The sequence below is a fragment of the Anomaloglossus baeobatrachus genome, chromosome 11 (genome assembly GCF_048569485.1).
Source record: "Anomaloglossus baeobatrachus isolate aAnoBae1 chromosome 11, aAnoBae1.hap1, whole genome shotgun sequence".
Taxonomy (NCBI): Eukaryota; Metazoa; Chordata; class Amphibia; order Anura; family Aromobatidae; genus Anomaloglossus; species Anomaloglossus baeobatrachus.
Genome location: NC_134363.1, coordinates 69,513,172 through 69,528,933, shown reverse-complemented (window position 1 = coordinate 69,528,933; position 15,762 = coordinate 69,513,172). Strand labels below are relative to the sequence as shown.

The 15,762-nt window shown below is 46.5% G+C and overlaps 1 protein-coding gene across 2 annotated transcripts in view; it reads right to left on the bottom strand.

Annotated features, from left to right (window-relative positions):
- The window catches only part of PRKCG (protein kinase C gamma), a 763,615-nt gene that overhangs the window by 647,101 nt on the left and 100,752 nt on the right, over window positions 1–15,762 (bottom strand). For both annotated transcript variants that reach the window (XM_075329229.1, XM_075329228.1), the window contains exon 2: window positions 14,973–15,004. In XM_075329229.1, coding sequence (XP_075185344.1) covers window positions 14,973–15,004 — 32 coding nt within the window. The remainder of the gene's footprint in view (window positions 1–14,972; window positions 15,005–15,762) is intronic.

Genomic DNA, 15,762 nt, shown 5'->3' with positions numbered 1-15,762 from the left:
TGGAAGGAGAGAGGCTAATGCTGGTGGAGGCTGATGCTTGGGGAGGCTGATGCTGGGGGAGACTGGGAGGGGAAGGCTGATGCTGAGGGAGGCTGGGAGGAAGGAGGCTGGGAGGAGAGAGGCTGATCCTGGGGAAGGCTGGGAACGGGAGGCTGATGCTGAGGGAGGCTGGGAGGGGAAAGCTGATGCTGGGGAAGGCTGGGAGGACGGAGGCTGGGAGGAGAGAGGCTGATCCTGGGGAAGGCTGGGAACGGGAGGCTGATGCTGGGGAAGGCTGATGCTGAGGGAGGCTGGGAGGGGAAAGCTGATGCTGGGGAAGGCTGGGAGGACGGAGGCTGGGAGGAGAGAGGCTGATCCTGGGGAAGGCTGGGAGAGGGAGGCTGATGCTGGAGGAGGCTGGAAGGAGAGAGGCTAATGCTGGTGGAGGCTGATGCTTGGGGAGGCTGATGCTGGGGGAGACTGGGAGGGGAAGGCTGATGCTGAGGGAGGCTGGGAGGAAGGAGGCTGGGAGGAGAGAGGCTGATCCTGGGGAAGGCTGGGAACGGGAGGCTGATGCTGAGGGAGGCTGATGCTGAGGGAGGCTGGGAGGGGAAAGCTGATGCTGGGGAAGGCTGGGAGGAAGGAGGCTGGGAGGAGAGAGGCTGATCCTGGGGAAGGCTGGGAACGGGAGGCTGATGCTGGGGAAGGCTGATGCTGAGGGAGGCTGGGAGGGGAAAGCTGATGCTGGGGAAGGCTGGGAGGACGGAGGCTGGGAGGAGAGAGGCTGATCCTGGGGAAGGCTGGGAGAGGGAGGCTGATGCTGGAGGAGGCTGGAAGGAGAGAGGCTGATGCTGGCGGAGGCTGATGCTGGGGAGGCTGGGAGAGGGAGGCTGATGCTGAAGGAGGCTGGGAGGAGGGAGGCTGGGAGAGGTAGGCTGAGAGAAGAGAGGCTGATGCACACACACACACACACACACACGCGCGCGCGCACTGCACAACACACCACACACACACACACACACTGGGAACCACAAACAACTGCCCTAAACAGACACCCACACACACAGACAACGCTGCACACACACAACACCCAACACACAAACACCGCGGCACACACAAATATACGCACATACCGCACAACACACACATTGCACAAAACATACCTCCCCCCAAAACACACCACACACACACAAACCGCGCAACACACACACAACGCTACAGACACACAGCGCTCCACAAAGAACGCAACACACGCAACACACATACAACACCGCTCTCACCCCCGTCACACCCAGACAATACCCAGAACATGTACAGCGCCTACACAAACACTTGGTAACTACAGACAACAACATCTCTCTCTCTATATATATATATATATATATATATATATATATATATATATATATATATATATATATAACAAAAATCATACATGAACTACACAATACGTAAATTCTAGAATACCCGATGCGTAGAATCGGGCCACCTTCTAGTGTTGAATAATCTCCATATGACTTAAAGCAATACTTCTCATAATTATTCCATATTAGCATCAAACACTCTTAGGCTTTATTCTGACATCAATTTTTTTCACATACGTGAAAAATGGACTGAGTTTCATCAGTGATTTTCATCAGAATTTGATCAGAGTTTGGACAGAGTATCATTAGTTTTTTTAGACATGATTGTCTGTGTGTTGAGTTGTTTAGAGATTACACCAAATTTACACTGTTATACAAGCTGTACACTGACTACTTTCATTGTATCACAGTGTCATATCTTCAGTGCTGTCCAATGAAATGATGTCATAAAATATTTAAAAAAATGTGAGGGGTGTACTCACTTTTGTGGCATACTGTAACTCACACCCCAGAAAAAAAAAAAACCCTCATGTTGATAGAAAAAATATATGCTGTAATACAAAAATAAACAAAACAAAAGTAGTTCACATTCTTAACCACATTGCACACTAAAGGACTAAAAAAGATCTTACATTCAAGAACAACTGAAGCACATTGGAAAATTTTAATCTGGGGGTCAACTGAAGGCACAACAGCAATAGTTTCAGTTAATAACTGAAAAAAATTGCTGATTAGTATTATCCCATTGTCAAGTGGTACAGGGAACTAGTTGTAGTCAAGAGATTGACTCCTGCCACCCCGGGAAGCTAGATGAAAGAACTGGTCCTTACTGGGTGTGCAAACTTTGGTAGTTTGGGCTGTGTGTTGATGCAGGCCACATGTTGTCACTGTTCTAGGCTGGCCAGAACCATAAGAAAGCTTGAGAGACCAACAGTTCTTTTTCAACAACAGTGCTTTACTCAACAGTTCTAAAAGTCAAGTCCTTCAACTACAACTTTATACAGGAGAGAGCATGCACGAAGCTTCCAGAATCTTTCAGTTTCAGTACACATTAACTTACACATTTTATTTACCGCTTGGTTGCTGCCATTATTTCTTGTCTTGGAAGTCCAAACAACCCAGCCAAACTCAACAGTACATGTGGTGATGGTCTCCTTCCCTTCCCGCAGTCCCATGTCTAGCCTCTTTATGGCTAATGTAAATGGATACGCTAGCTCAACTGCTATTGTTATTGGTGCTCAAAGGAAAATTAATAAACCATAGAAGGAGTAATTCCCGAGTGCTCGGGAATTACTCCTTCTAGCCTCTTTAGGCTTCCTATCCTGCCCAGAGTAGAGACTTGTGCTCCTGAACATCACAGGAAAATTTCACTCAGTTAGTAGACTATGTTCACATGCCAGTAAGCATAACCCAGTATCTTGACAGCTAATGGGCCTGGCCTTGTCTTAACACTGGCACCTATAGTCTGAGGCCACTCTGTTTGAGGGTCAATCTCTAGCACTCAGAACTCTCATTGTTCTTGTTAAATATTTAACTAACTCTTAACGTACACGCTATTTGCCGTTCGGTCTTTTTCTTCCTCTTGCTACAAGTCATTCACTGCATATGGCCTCGACAGCCTGCAGACTAAACATCTGTTCTTACTACACACTAGGTCACTACTCCACCAACGATGACTAAAGGCCCAAGGAACCATCTCTTACCCTATATACAAACTGCTCCCATTGTAGGCTAATCACAATACTTAACTGTCTCTGTCCCTGCTATCTGTTGCTTGGCAAAATGTAACCTTCTTACAAAACATTCTTCATTACTATTACTAGTACCTTACATTTATATAACACTGCTATCTTATACTACACATTACTATCACTTATCACACTCTAATATCACATATCACATTAACAACATTACTTATTATATACAAAAGATGTAAGATATTATTCACATTACAAGACAATAACACAATTGGTGTCTTCAGGGGTAGGAATGTGGCAGCCATAGTCAACCACTCTTACACCATCACCTAAAGCCTGCTTTACACGTGTCAATTTTGCATACGATATCGTATGCGATTTGACACGCCCTTATCGTATGTGCAACACGTTCAATTTGTTGGCTGTGTCGCACAAACGATTATTTGCTGTCACACGTACTTACCCTTCTATACGACCTCGCTGTGGGCGGCGAACATCCACTTCCTGGAGTGGGAGGGATGTTCGGCGTCACAGCGGCGTCACGCGGCAGCCGGCCAATAGAAGTGGAGGGGCGGAGATGAGCGGGACGGACGTAAACATCCCGCCCACCTCCTTCCTTCCGCATTGCCGGCGGGAGCCGCGGGACGCAGGTAAGCTGCTGTTCATCGTTCCCGGGGTGTCACACACTGCGATGTGTGCTACCTCGGGAACATTGAAGAACAACCTCACGTTCAATTTTTAGGAATTGAACGACGTGCGTGCGATGAACGGTTTAACGTTCAATCGCAATCACACGTAGCTGTCACACATTACAATATAACTTTCGATGCCGGATGTGTGTCACTTACGACGTGACCCCGCCGACACATCGTAAGATATATTGTAGCGTGTAATGCCCGCTTTACCCTGCTAAAAATTGCAATTTTAGTAAAATTCCCTCCTAACTGTGCTGAAATATCCATGATAATGATAAGTTGCTCTCATAATTAAAGTCATGACTAATTGTTCCAAGTGGTTAATTACAGATGAAATAGGAATTAATGCTTCCTGCCAATTTACCACAAGAATAAAAATAAAATAATGTGTGACAGAATTATAGATGACTAATTTTGGAGGTAATGTTACCCATATTGTACAAGCCTAAATTTTTTAGAATGGAAAAAAAAGGTCTGCATGATGCAATTTTTTTTCCGTTCCCATTGCTCTTCACCGTGACCCATCTGGTACTCATCACTTCTTCTGAATATCCGCTCTTCTTCACACTAGGCCGGGACTTTCAGTTCTGATGAGACCTGGGACAGTTCTGCATTAGGTCACGATTTCATGATGTCACAACGTGTATTGTGACTATGCACACACATGCGCAGAAATGTCCCAGGTGGTATCGTGAGTATATTTGTTTTTCTTGTTATCTTTTGATAGGCCTTCATTATTTTGTTGACTCCGCACAGAAGCTAATAACACAATTTTTTGTTACATGCAAGAAGAAGAAGAATTTAATTCCACTTGAATCTACTCATCTCTACTCATAATATACTCAGGATTTATTTTCAAGTAATACATTGGTGAAAAAGGGAGTTTGGTGGAGTGTTTATTCAAATAAACATCTACTCACTGGGTTAGTTAAGCTGGGTTCACACTAAGCGACAGCGACAACGACGTCGCTGTTACGTCACCATTTTCTGTGACGTAACAGCGACCTTGTAAGTCGCTGTTATGATCGCTGCTTAGCTGTCAAACACAGCAGAAGCAGCAGCGATCATAACGTCGCTGTGCTACATGTGCAGAGAGCAGGGAGCAGCGCTTAGCGCTGGCTCCTTGCTCTCCAAGTACAGTACACATCGGGTTAATTACCCGATGTGTGCTGCAGCTACATGTCACAGTGCAGAGAGCAGAGAGCCGCGCTTAGCGCTGGCTCCTTGCTCTCCTTGCTACAGTATACATCGGGTTAATTACCCAATGCGTACTGCAGCCACATGTGCACAGAGCAGGAGCCGGCACTGGCAGCAAGGGCGGAGGCTGGTAACGAAGGTAAATATCGGGTAACCAGGGAAAGGGCTTCCCTTGGTTACCCGATGTTTACGCTGGTTACAGCTTACCGCAGCTGCCAGACGCCGGCTCCTGCTCCCTGCTCGCTTCATTTCGTCGCTCTCTCGCTGTCACACATAGCGATGTGTGTGTCACAGCGGGAGAGTGACGACCAAAAAATGAAGCTGGACATTCAGCAACGACCGGCGACCTCACAGCAGGGGCCAGGTCGTTGCTGGATGTCACACACAGCGACAGTGACGGGACGTCGCTGCAACGTCACAGAAAATGGTGACGTAGCAGCGACGTCGTTGTCGTTGTCGCTGTGTGTGACACCAGCTTAAGGGGGTGTCTGATAAGCACCTCTGCATTACTAACTCTTGGCCTTGATGTCAGCTGAAAATTTACAGCTGACATCAACCCCAAATGTATTATCCCGATTACCATCATACCAGGCCAATGGAGAAGACATGGGTAAATCATCCGACTTGGCGCAACTAATGGATTTGCCACTTTAAGGGCAGCTGCGGGCTGCTAGTTTTATGCTGAGAAGGGCCCAATAACCATGGGTCTATCCACCCTGATAATACCAGCCCCCAGCTTTACTTTGCTTTACTTTGGCTGATTATCAAAAATAGGGCAGAGCCCATGCTTGTTTTAAATTATTTATTTAAATAATTTTAAAAAAAGGCATGGGATCCCCTCTATTTTTGATAACCAGCCAAGATAAAGCTGACAGCTGAGTATTGTAGCTCACAGCTGTGTGTTTTATCTGCACTGGTTATGAAAAATAGGCAGTAGTACACGTCATTTAAAAAAAAAAAAATACATATCCACATTTGCAGGGCAATTGCTGCAATTTTGCTTACTTCTGCAGCTCCTTAGCCCTTACTATGATTATTTTACTACCATTTTAAAGCACAGATGTTTGGATCTCCATTGACTTATATGGGGAACGGGGTTCCAGGAAAAGTTTGGGTTAAGTCCAGATTCTGAACCGTACTTTTAACTAAACTCTGGCCAAACCCTGAGAACCCAAACTTCCAAGTGTCCGCTCATCCCTAATCGAGAGCATGCCTAGAACCATTCAGATAGTGTTGAAAGCCAAAGGTGGAGTCACAAAATACTAACAAAATAATAAAAATTTAAATTTAGATTTGTTGCAGCAAAACTGTAATAATGCAGAGACATGATATGAATCTACATAACTAATCATATGCTAAATAGTTTAAGGTAAAATTTATATATGAGTTAGAAAAGATGATTGTCTATCAATTGAATGTAGTCTCACATTCAAACCTGTGGTGAATGGTGAGATATGGAGCCTAAAAGTCAAAAGTTCAAAATATTGTTACTTTTTTTCTCGTCAGTATAGATTTATTATGACAATTCTTAGACAGTATATTTGTGGCATTTTCTTCTTTATCAGTATATTTATGACATCTCAGTCACGGACATATTAATGACGGTTTACTAGAATACTATCTAATGGTTGCTTATAAACCTTCATTGTGATGTATCTATTGCGTGCCAAGTGTTACTTTGACTTTGGTTTAGGCCCCCTTCACCCATTTGTGAAAAATGTTCATGTTTTGCATGGTCGTCTTGAAGGTATGTATGTCCCATCCGTGTGCGATGATTTGGCACACTAGTGTTCACCGTGTGCTATACGTGATAACACACGGAGAGCAGGAACTTTTTCCCAGTGCTGCTGTCCCCAGTGCTGATGTCTCCGGCACTCCTGCTTCTGGGTCTGCTGTGCAGTGAATATTCATGAGCATAATCAGTGGACCTGGAAGTGACAGCAGTGGCCGAAGATAGCAGGGCTGGAGACAGGTGAGTATAGAAAATAATTTTACTTCAAAGACACGTGTTTTCTTGGGTACGTGTCACATTGATATCACGCAGATCACATCAGTTTGTGGTCCATATGACATCAGTGCTGACGAAGAAAAATGGACTTGTCTCCGTGCAGAACACACAGACACACTTGTGATTCATACGGACACATGGTCCTTGTGAAAACACTGATGTGTGCAGACCCATTGATTATAATTAGTGATGAGCGAGTACTAAAAAGCTCGGGTGCTCGAAGCTCGGGCCGAGCCTCCCAAGATACTCGTGTACTCGGCCCGAGCAACGAGCCCAATGTTATCCTATGGGAGACCCGAGTATTTTTGTGAAATGACCTCCCGGCAGCATGGAGAAACCCTAAAAATGGCACAAAAGTCTCAGAAGAGTGCTCAAATGACATGGCAACAGCATGGGGAAGACCCCTTGAAGCATTTATCACTCAAAAGTCACAGCTGTGAACAATTTTGTCCGCGTTTTACGCCATTTTTACGGACTCACCAGAAAACCTTCCAAAATGACCCCAAAATGATTTTTCATGGCAGAAATGTTAAGGGCACATACCCAATAGTGAGATAGAGCTGGTGTATGTTACTTTTTGAGATTAATACATGAAAGATTTTACGTGAAAACATTGTGTGGCACTCCGATGTCCCTGAGAAGAGACGTACATGAAGGCCTCTTGAGTCTAATGTGCCCATTTTGAGGAAGTGAGTCTTTGTAGTATTTTCCTTTGCCAGGGCAGTCCAAAATTGTGAGGTTCACCAATGTCCCTGGATAGAGACGTGCATGATGGCCTGTAAACCTGAAGTGCCCATTGTAAGGAAGTGGGTCTATTTTAGTATAGCCCTTTGCCAGGGCAGCCAAAAATTGGGAGGCTCCACATTGTCCCTGGATAGAGACGTGCATGATGGCCTGTAAACCTGAAGTGCCCATTGTAAGGAAGTGGGTCTATTTCAGTATAGCCCTTTGCCAGGGCAGCCAAAAATTGGGAGGCTCCACATTGTCCCTGGATAGAGACGTGCATGATGGCCTGTAAACCTGAAGTGCCCATTGTAAGGAAGTGGGTCTATTTCAGTATAGCCCTTTGCCAGGGCAGCCAAAAATTGGGAGGCTCCACATTGTCCCTGGATAGAGACGTGCATGATGGCCTGTAAACCTGAAGTGCCCATTGTAAGGAAGTGGGTCTATTTCAGTATAGCCCTTTGCCAGGGCAGCCAAAAATTGGGAGGCTCCACATTGTCCCTGGATAGAGACGTGCATGATGGCCTGTAAACCTGAAGTGCCCATTGTAAGGAAGTGGGTCTATTTTAGTATAGCCCTTTGCCAGGGCAGCCAAAAATTGGGAGGCTCCACATTGTCCCTGGATAGAGACGTGCATGATGGCCTGTAAACCTGAAGTGCCCATTGTAAGGAAGTGGGTGTATTTCAGTATAGCCCTTAGGCAGGGCAGCCAAAAATTGGGAGGCTCCACGTTGTCCCTGGGTAGAGACGTGCATGAGGGCCTCAAAACATTGTTCCCATTGCAAAGGAGCGGGTCTCCTGTCGTTGTAATGTCCATTCTGCAAAGAATGGGCGAAAAAATTTACCACTGGGGGTATACCTGAAACAAAGACCTAACTATTGTAACGGTCATCATGATGGCGCATGAGGAGAAGGAGGAGCAGTCCAGCGATTATCCAAAGTCGAGAAGTGTACCCATGGGTGAGTGGAGGTACATGGCAAACTTTAAACTCCGCTCTCATTTGCTGGTGGTGTGGTGAAGTCTGGCCCAATCCAACCCTTGTTCATCTTTATCAGAGTCAGCCTGTCAGCATTTTCAGTTGACAGGCGGGTGCGTTTATCTGTAATGATTCCACCTGCGGCACTAAAAACACGCTCTGACAAAACGCTAGCAGCAGGGCAGGCCAGGACTTCCAAGGCGTAGAGAGCCAATTCATGCCACGTGTCCAGCTTGGATACCCAATAATTGTAAGGCACAGAGGAATGTCGGAGTACAGTTGTTCGATCTGCAAGGTACTCCTTCAGCATCTGGGCAAACTTAGGATTTCTTGTGGCACTACCCCGCACCTCAGGGGCTGTGGTACGTGAGGGGCTGAGAAAACTGTCCCACATCTTAAAGACTGTTCCCCTACCTCTGGCGGATTGGACTTGTGCCTCTCTCGGCTGTACGCCTCGGTTGTCCACTGATTCCTGACCTATGCCGCTAGCGTTTTGTGAGGGGAATGCTTTGCCTACTTCCGTGAGTATGGCCTTCCGAAACTGCTGCATTTTGGTTGACCTCTCCTCCACGGGAATAAGAGACAAAAAGTTCTCCTTGTAGCGTGGGTCTAACAGTGTTACCAACCAGTAATGATTGTCGGCCAAGATGTTCTTAACGCGAGGGTCACGAGACAGGCAGCTTACCATAAAGTCAGCCATGTGCGCCAGACTCTTAACAGCCAGGACTTCAGTAGCCTGACCAACAAGATGACTGAACATGCTGTCCTCCTCCTCCTCCTCCTCCTCCTCCTCCTCCTCATCTACCCTGTCCTCTGGCCAGCCACGCTGAATCGAGGATATGACTGGTGTGCATGTCATATCCTCAATTTGGCCGGAGAGTTGCTCCATGTCTTCATCCTCCTCCTCGTCATAGTCCTCCACTGCACGTTGTGATGAGACGAGGCTGGGCTGTGTGTTATCACCCACACCCACTACTGTTTCTTGCTGCAACTCATCGCGCTCCGCCTGCAATGCATCATGTTTGTTTTTCAGCAGGGACCGTTTTAGAAGGCAGAGTAGCGGTATGGTGACGCTAATAATGGCGTCATCACCACTCACCATCTTGGTGGAGTCCTCAAAGTTTTGGAGGATGGTACATAGGTCTGACATCCATCTCCACTCCTCAGGTGTTATGTGTGGAGTTTGACCCATTTCCCGACGGCTTAGGTGATGCAGGTACTCAACAACTGCCCTCTTCTGCTCACATATCCTGACCAACATGTGCAGAGTTGAATTCCAACGCGTGGGGACATCACACACCAGTCTGTGAGCCGGAAGATGCAAACTGCGCTGAAAGCCGGCAAGGCCGGCTGAAGCAGTAGGTGACTTTCGAAAATGTGCAGACAGGCGGCGAACTTTTACCAGCAGATCAGACAGCTCTGGGTATGACTTTATAAACCGCTGAACCACGAGGTTGAGCACATGGGCCACGCATGGAACATGTGTCAGCTGGCCTCGCCTCAAAGCCGCCACCAGGTTCCGGCCATTGTCACAAACGACCTTTCCTGGCTTTAGGTTCAGAGGTGTGAGCCAGTGATCTGCCTGCTGTTTCAGAGCTGTCCACAGCTCTTCTGCATTGTGGGGTTTGTCACCTATGCAGATTAGCTTCAGCACAGCCTGTTGCCGCTTCGCCGAGGCAGTGCTGCAGTGCTTCCAGCTTGTGACTGGTGTGGAGGGCACAGTGGATGAGGATGCGCAGGAGGAGGAGGAGGCTGAAGAGCATGACATTCCGGAGCTGTAGAGTGTGGGTGAAACACTGACTGAGGTAGGGCCTGCAAACCTTGGTGTGGGAAGGACGTGTTCCGTCCCTCGCTCAGACTGGGTCCCAGCTTCCACAATATTAACCCAGTGTGCCGTCAACGAGATGTAGCGGCCTTGCCCACAAGCACTTGTCCACGTGTCTGTGGTTAGGTGGACCTTGGGTGAAACAGCGTTGTTCAGGGCACGTGTGATGTTTTGTGACACGTGGTTATGCAACGCGGGGACGGCACACCGGGAGAAATAGTGGCGGCTGGGGACCGAGTAACGTGGGACAGCTGCCGCCATCAGGTCACGGAATGCTTCTGTCTCCACCAGCCTAAAAGGCAACATTTCCAGCGCAAGCAGTCGCGAAATGTTAGCATTTAGAACTGTGGCATGTGGGGTGTTGGCAGTGTATTTGCGCCTGCGTTCAAAGGTTTGCTGAATGGATAACTGAACGCTGCGCTGGGACAAGGACGTGCTTGATGATGGTGTTCTTTCTGCGTAGGCAACTGCAGGTGCAGGAGTGGAGGAGGCTTGTTCGCAGGCAGCATGGACAGAGGATTGGCTCGCATGCACAACCAGCGAAGACGTAGCAGTGACATCAGCAAGCACTGCTCCTCGACTCTGTTGTACTTCCCACAAAGTCGGGTGCTTGGCTGACATGTGCCTGATCATGCTGGTGGTGGTCAGGCTGCTAGTTTTGGTACCCCTGCTGATGCTGGCACGGCAGGTGTTGCAAATGGCCTTTTTTGAATCATCTGGATCCAACTTAAAAAACTCCCAGACTCGTGAAGACCTAACATTTGTACAGGCACCTTGTGTCGTCGTGTTGTTCCGGGGAACGGTTGCCTGACTTCTGCCTGGGGCCACCACCCTGCTTCTTACTGCCTGTTGTGATGCTACGCCTCCCTCCCCCTGTGCACTGGTGTCCTCGCTCTGCATATCCTCCTGCCAGGTTGGGTCAGTTACTGGATCATCCACCACGTCGTCTTCCTCTTCCGCACCCTGCTCCTCCTCCTGACTTGCTGACAATTGTGTCTCATCATCGTCCACCACTTGTTGAGACACGTTGCCAACTTCGTGAGAACGTGGCTGCTCAAATATTTGGCCATCTGTACAGACGATCTCCTCATGACCCACTTCAATATGAGCTGGCGAGAGGCCAGAATGTGTGAATGGAAACGTGAACAGCTCTTCCGAGTGTCCAAGTGTGGGATCATTAATGTCCGAGGAGGACGTGTACTCAGCCTGGTGGTAGGAAGGAGGATCAGGTTCAGAAATGTGCGGTGCAGTATCACGGCTACTGACACTTGACCGTGTGGAAGACAGAGTGTTTGTGGTGGTGCCAATCTGACTGGAAGCATTATCCGCTATCCAACTAACAACCTGTTGACACTGGTCTTGGTTCAAGAGCGGTGTACTGCTGCGGTCCCCAAGAATTTGGGACAGGACGTGCGAGCGACTAGATGTGGCCCTTTGTTGTGGCGAAATTAGAGCTTGCCCACGACCTCGGCCTCTGCCTGCACCACCATCACGTCCACTTCCTTGTTCCTTGCCAATGCCCTTGCGCATTTTGCAATGCTGTGCACTGCTGACGTGTATATTCACTACTTGTGCGTTATATCAAAGTTTCTGGAAATTGCACACAAGTGCACCTGTACGCTGCCACCGACAGGCACACACGTGCGGTTTTTAAATGCAAGCACGGACGCACTAAGAACCTAACACAGGTTTTAGGAGCAAAAATTAAGAACTCTGACACTATCAGCCACTGCTGACTGACGTGTATTATACACTACACTTGTGCGTTATATAATAGTTTGGTAAAAACGCACACCAGTGCACCTGTACGCTGCCACCAACAGGCACACACGTGCGGTTTTAAAAACCAAGCACGGACGCAATAATAACCTAACACAGGTTTTAGGAGCAAAAATTAAGAACTCTGACACTATCAGCCACTGCTGACTGACGTGTATTATACACTACACTTGTGCGTTATATAATAGTTTGGTAAAAACGCACACCAGTGCACCTGTACGCTGCCACCAACAGGCACACACGTGCGGTTTTAAAAACCAAGCACAGACGCAATAATAACCTAACACAGGTTTTAGGAGCAAAAATTAAGAACTCTGACACTATCAGCCACTGCTGACTGACGTGTATTATACACTACACTTGTGCGTTATATAATAGTTTGGTAAAAACGCACACCAGTGCACCTGTACGCTGCCACCAACAGGCACACACGTGCGGTTTTAAAAACCAAGCACGGACGCAATAATAACCTAACACAGGTTTTAGGAGCAAAAATTAAGAACTCTGACACTATCAGCCACTGCTGACTGACGTGTATTATACACTACACTTGTGCGTTATATAATAGTTTGGTAAACGCACACCAGTGCACCTGTACGCTGCCACCAACAGGCACACACGTGCGGTTTTAAAAACCAAGCACGGACGCAATAATAACCTAACACAGGTTTTAGGAGCAAAAATTAAGAACTCTGACACTATCAGCCACTGCTGACTGACGTGTATTATACACTACACTTGTGCGTTATATAATAGTTTGGTAAACGCACACCAGTGCACCTGTACGCTGCCACCAACAGGCACACACGTGCGGTTTTAAAAACCAAGCACGGACGCAATAATAACCTAACACAGGTTTTAGGAGCAAAAATTAAGAACTCTGACACTATCAGCCACTGCTGACTGACGTGTATTATACACTACACTTGTGCGTTATATAATAGTTTGGTAAACGCACACCAGTGCACCTGTACGCTGCCACCAACAGGCACACACGTGCGGTTTTAAAAACCAAGCACGGACGCAATAATAACCTAACAGGTTTTTTTGGGGAGCGACAATTACAGTACAGACAAGTCAGACACTATCTGGACTGTTTTACACTGTGTACACCAGCCCCAGATATGAAGGCTGGTATACGGTCACCACTACCCTGCCTGCCTGCCTGCCTGTATACTGCTACAATAGTCCTGACAAGGACTCTTTTGGTCACTAGCCTGTATTCAGACCTGGCTATACCCTGCCTGTATATAGCAACAATAGTCCTGAGAAGGACTCTGCTACTGTACGCCGACCTGGCTATACCCTGCCTGCCTGTATACAACTAGAATAGTCCTGAGAAGGACTTTTGGTCACACTGTTTGCAGCCCTGCAACTGAAAAAGCTATAAAGGGCCGCAAAGCTTTCCCTGAATCAGCGACACTCTCCCTACACTCACTGTCAGAATAGCTGTGAGCAGAGCACAGCGCGCCGGCCTATATAAAGGCTCGGTGACGCTGTGCAGGCCGGCCAATCACTGCAATTCCACAACTAACAGGGCTGTGGCATTGCAGTGGTCTGCCAGCCAATCCCTGCATGAGGGCTGGCTCTCAAAAGAGCGCCAACATGCAGAAATGAAGACCACGAGTAAAGCACGAGTATCGCGAGATTACTCGGTCCCCGCCGAGCAGCCCGAGTACAGTGATACTCGTGCGAGTACCGAGTAGTGACAAGCATGCTCGCTCATCACTAATTATAATGGGTCTGCGTATGTCCGTGTCTCCGGTATGTATAAAAATGGATGTCATACGCACTGGAACCACGGATGTATGAAAGGGGCCTTACTAGGTGTTATCCTACTCGAGCACCAGAACAACCCATTAATAACCTATCACCTTGAGTGTGGGGTGGTCCACGATAGATTAACAGGTATCCTAGCGTCTAATGCCTTTTGGAAAACAGTTGCTATTGACTGTCATTTAGGGGGCTTAACTGCAGATATCAGATTCACCTCCAATTCAGCAGCTGAAGAGGAATGTCAACTGTATAACATAGATGGTACAAGAAATGTTTGGAGCTTTTTCACACCACCCAAAGTGATGTTCATGTTGGAAACAAGTTAGTGAAGTTGCTCACTACTGGACAGCACCCAACTCAATCGATTCAGGACCCAACTCAAGATAATGCTTCCCTTGGCTGGGTGTGTATTGTTGGGGCCCAGCCACTCTCTGACCTTATTCAGATTGATGTATGTTGACACATGGTGAGGTTTAATATTAGAGAGTGTAGGTACTGTCCCGATTGGGTACACCTTGTCGCGGTGGGATGGCTTTACGCTTTTTTGATCAAATATAGCGTTTACTAAGTACCCTATGTTCATTTATATGCACAATTGCTGGATTTTGTATACTCTATTTGTAATAAACCAGGAAGGAGGGAGAGAATAAAACGATGATATAAGCATAAACATTTTTATGGTTTATAATTAAGTTATTAAGTGCTGCTCGTTATGATACTGATATGTGACCGTCATATTATAAATTACATTGTGTAATGTTATATGTAGTTCCGGGCACTGGAGAATTAGGCAGCCAGTGTTACCTACAGCAAAATAAAAGGCAATCTAAATAAATTAATAACTTTCTCCTCTGCACAGATGAAAAAAAAAATAGCAGAGGGCATCCTCTAGAGAAAAATGTGAGGAAGAGATAACACACAAATAAAGCAAAGCATAAAATAAATATCTTACCCTGGCACTGGAATCCTTGCTTTCCAATTCCCCTGTGGAGATGAAAGAACAAATAGGATTCATTAGATGAATATGGAATGTGAATATTATGGACTATGGGATCATTAAAGTTACAGAATCTCAGCTGTGTACTAGAACGGATACGTGTCTTTCTATATAATGCACAGTAGATGGTATAATAATGTGCCTATATTTGTATACAATTAGAACGTAGGCTTGTAATTGTATGATCCTACCACATCTTATATATGTATGGTATTCACTTCTTTCATATACTTATACAAGGCACCTAAGCAGTGGGTAGTTCTCTAAATTTCAGGTAATGTACAGTAGACTGCTACCCATACAACATCATTTCATATACTATGCATATTGTATCCATTCTTGAAGCATACTGGTCATTTGAGGTAACTGTTCAGAGTAAGCTACCATGTGATTCCGGAATTTTGCACCGGTTTTCCCCCATTGCCAATCATAGCTATATTTTTCAGTTGTCTCTGAGCTATTGAGTGGAAACTATATAGTATGAGCTCTTCCATAAACAGTACATAGAGAGGTGGATTCCTGATCTCCATTCACTATAGTGTATAGACAGAAGCAGTAGCAGCTTGGTAAACATTATACAGTATTACTCAGCTGTGAGGCTGTGAATCCAGCACTGAAGTAAAATACATAAAATAAACATTATACAGTAATACTCAACTGTGAGGCTGTGAATCCAGCGCTGAAGTGAAATACAATCACTGAAAACGTCAGCACAATCTGACTTGGCCGGACATCGCAGCTTAGG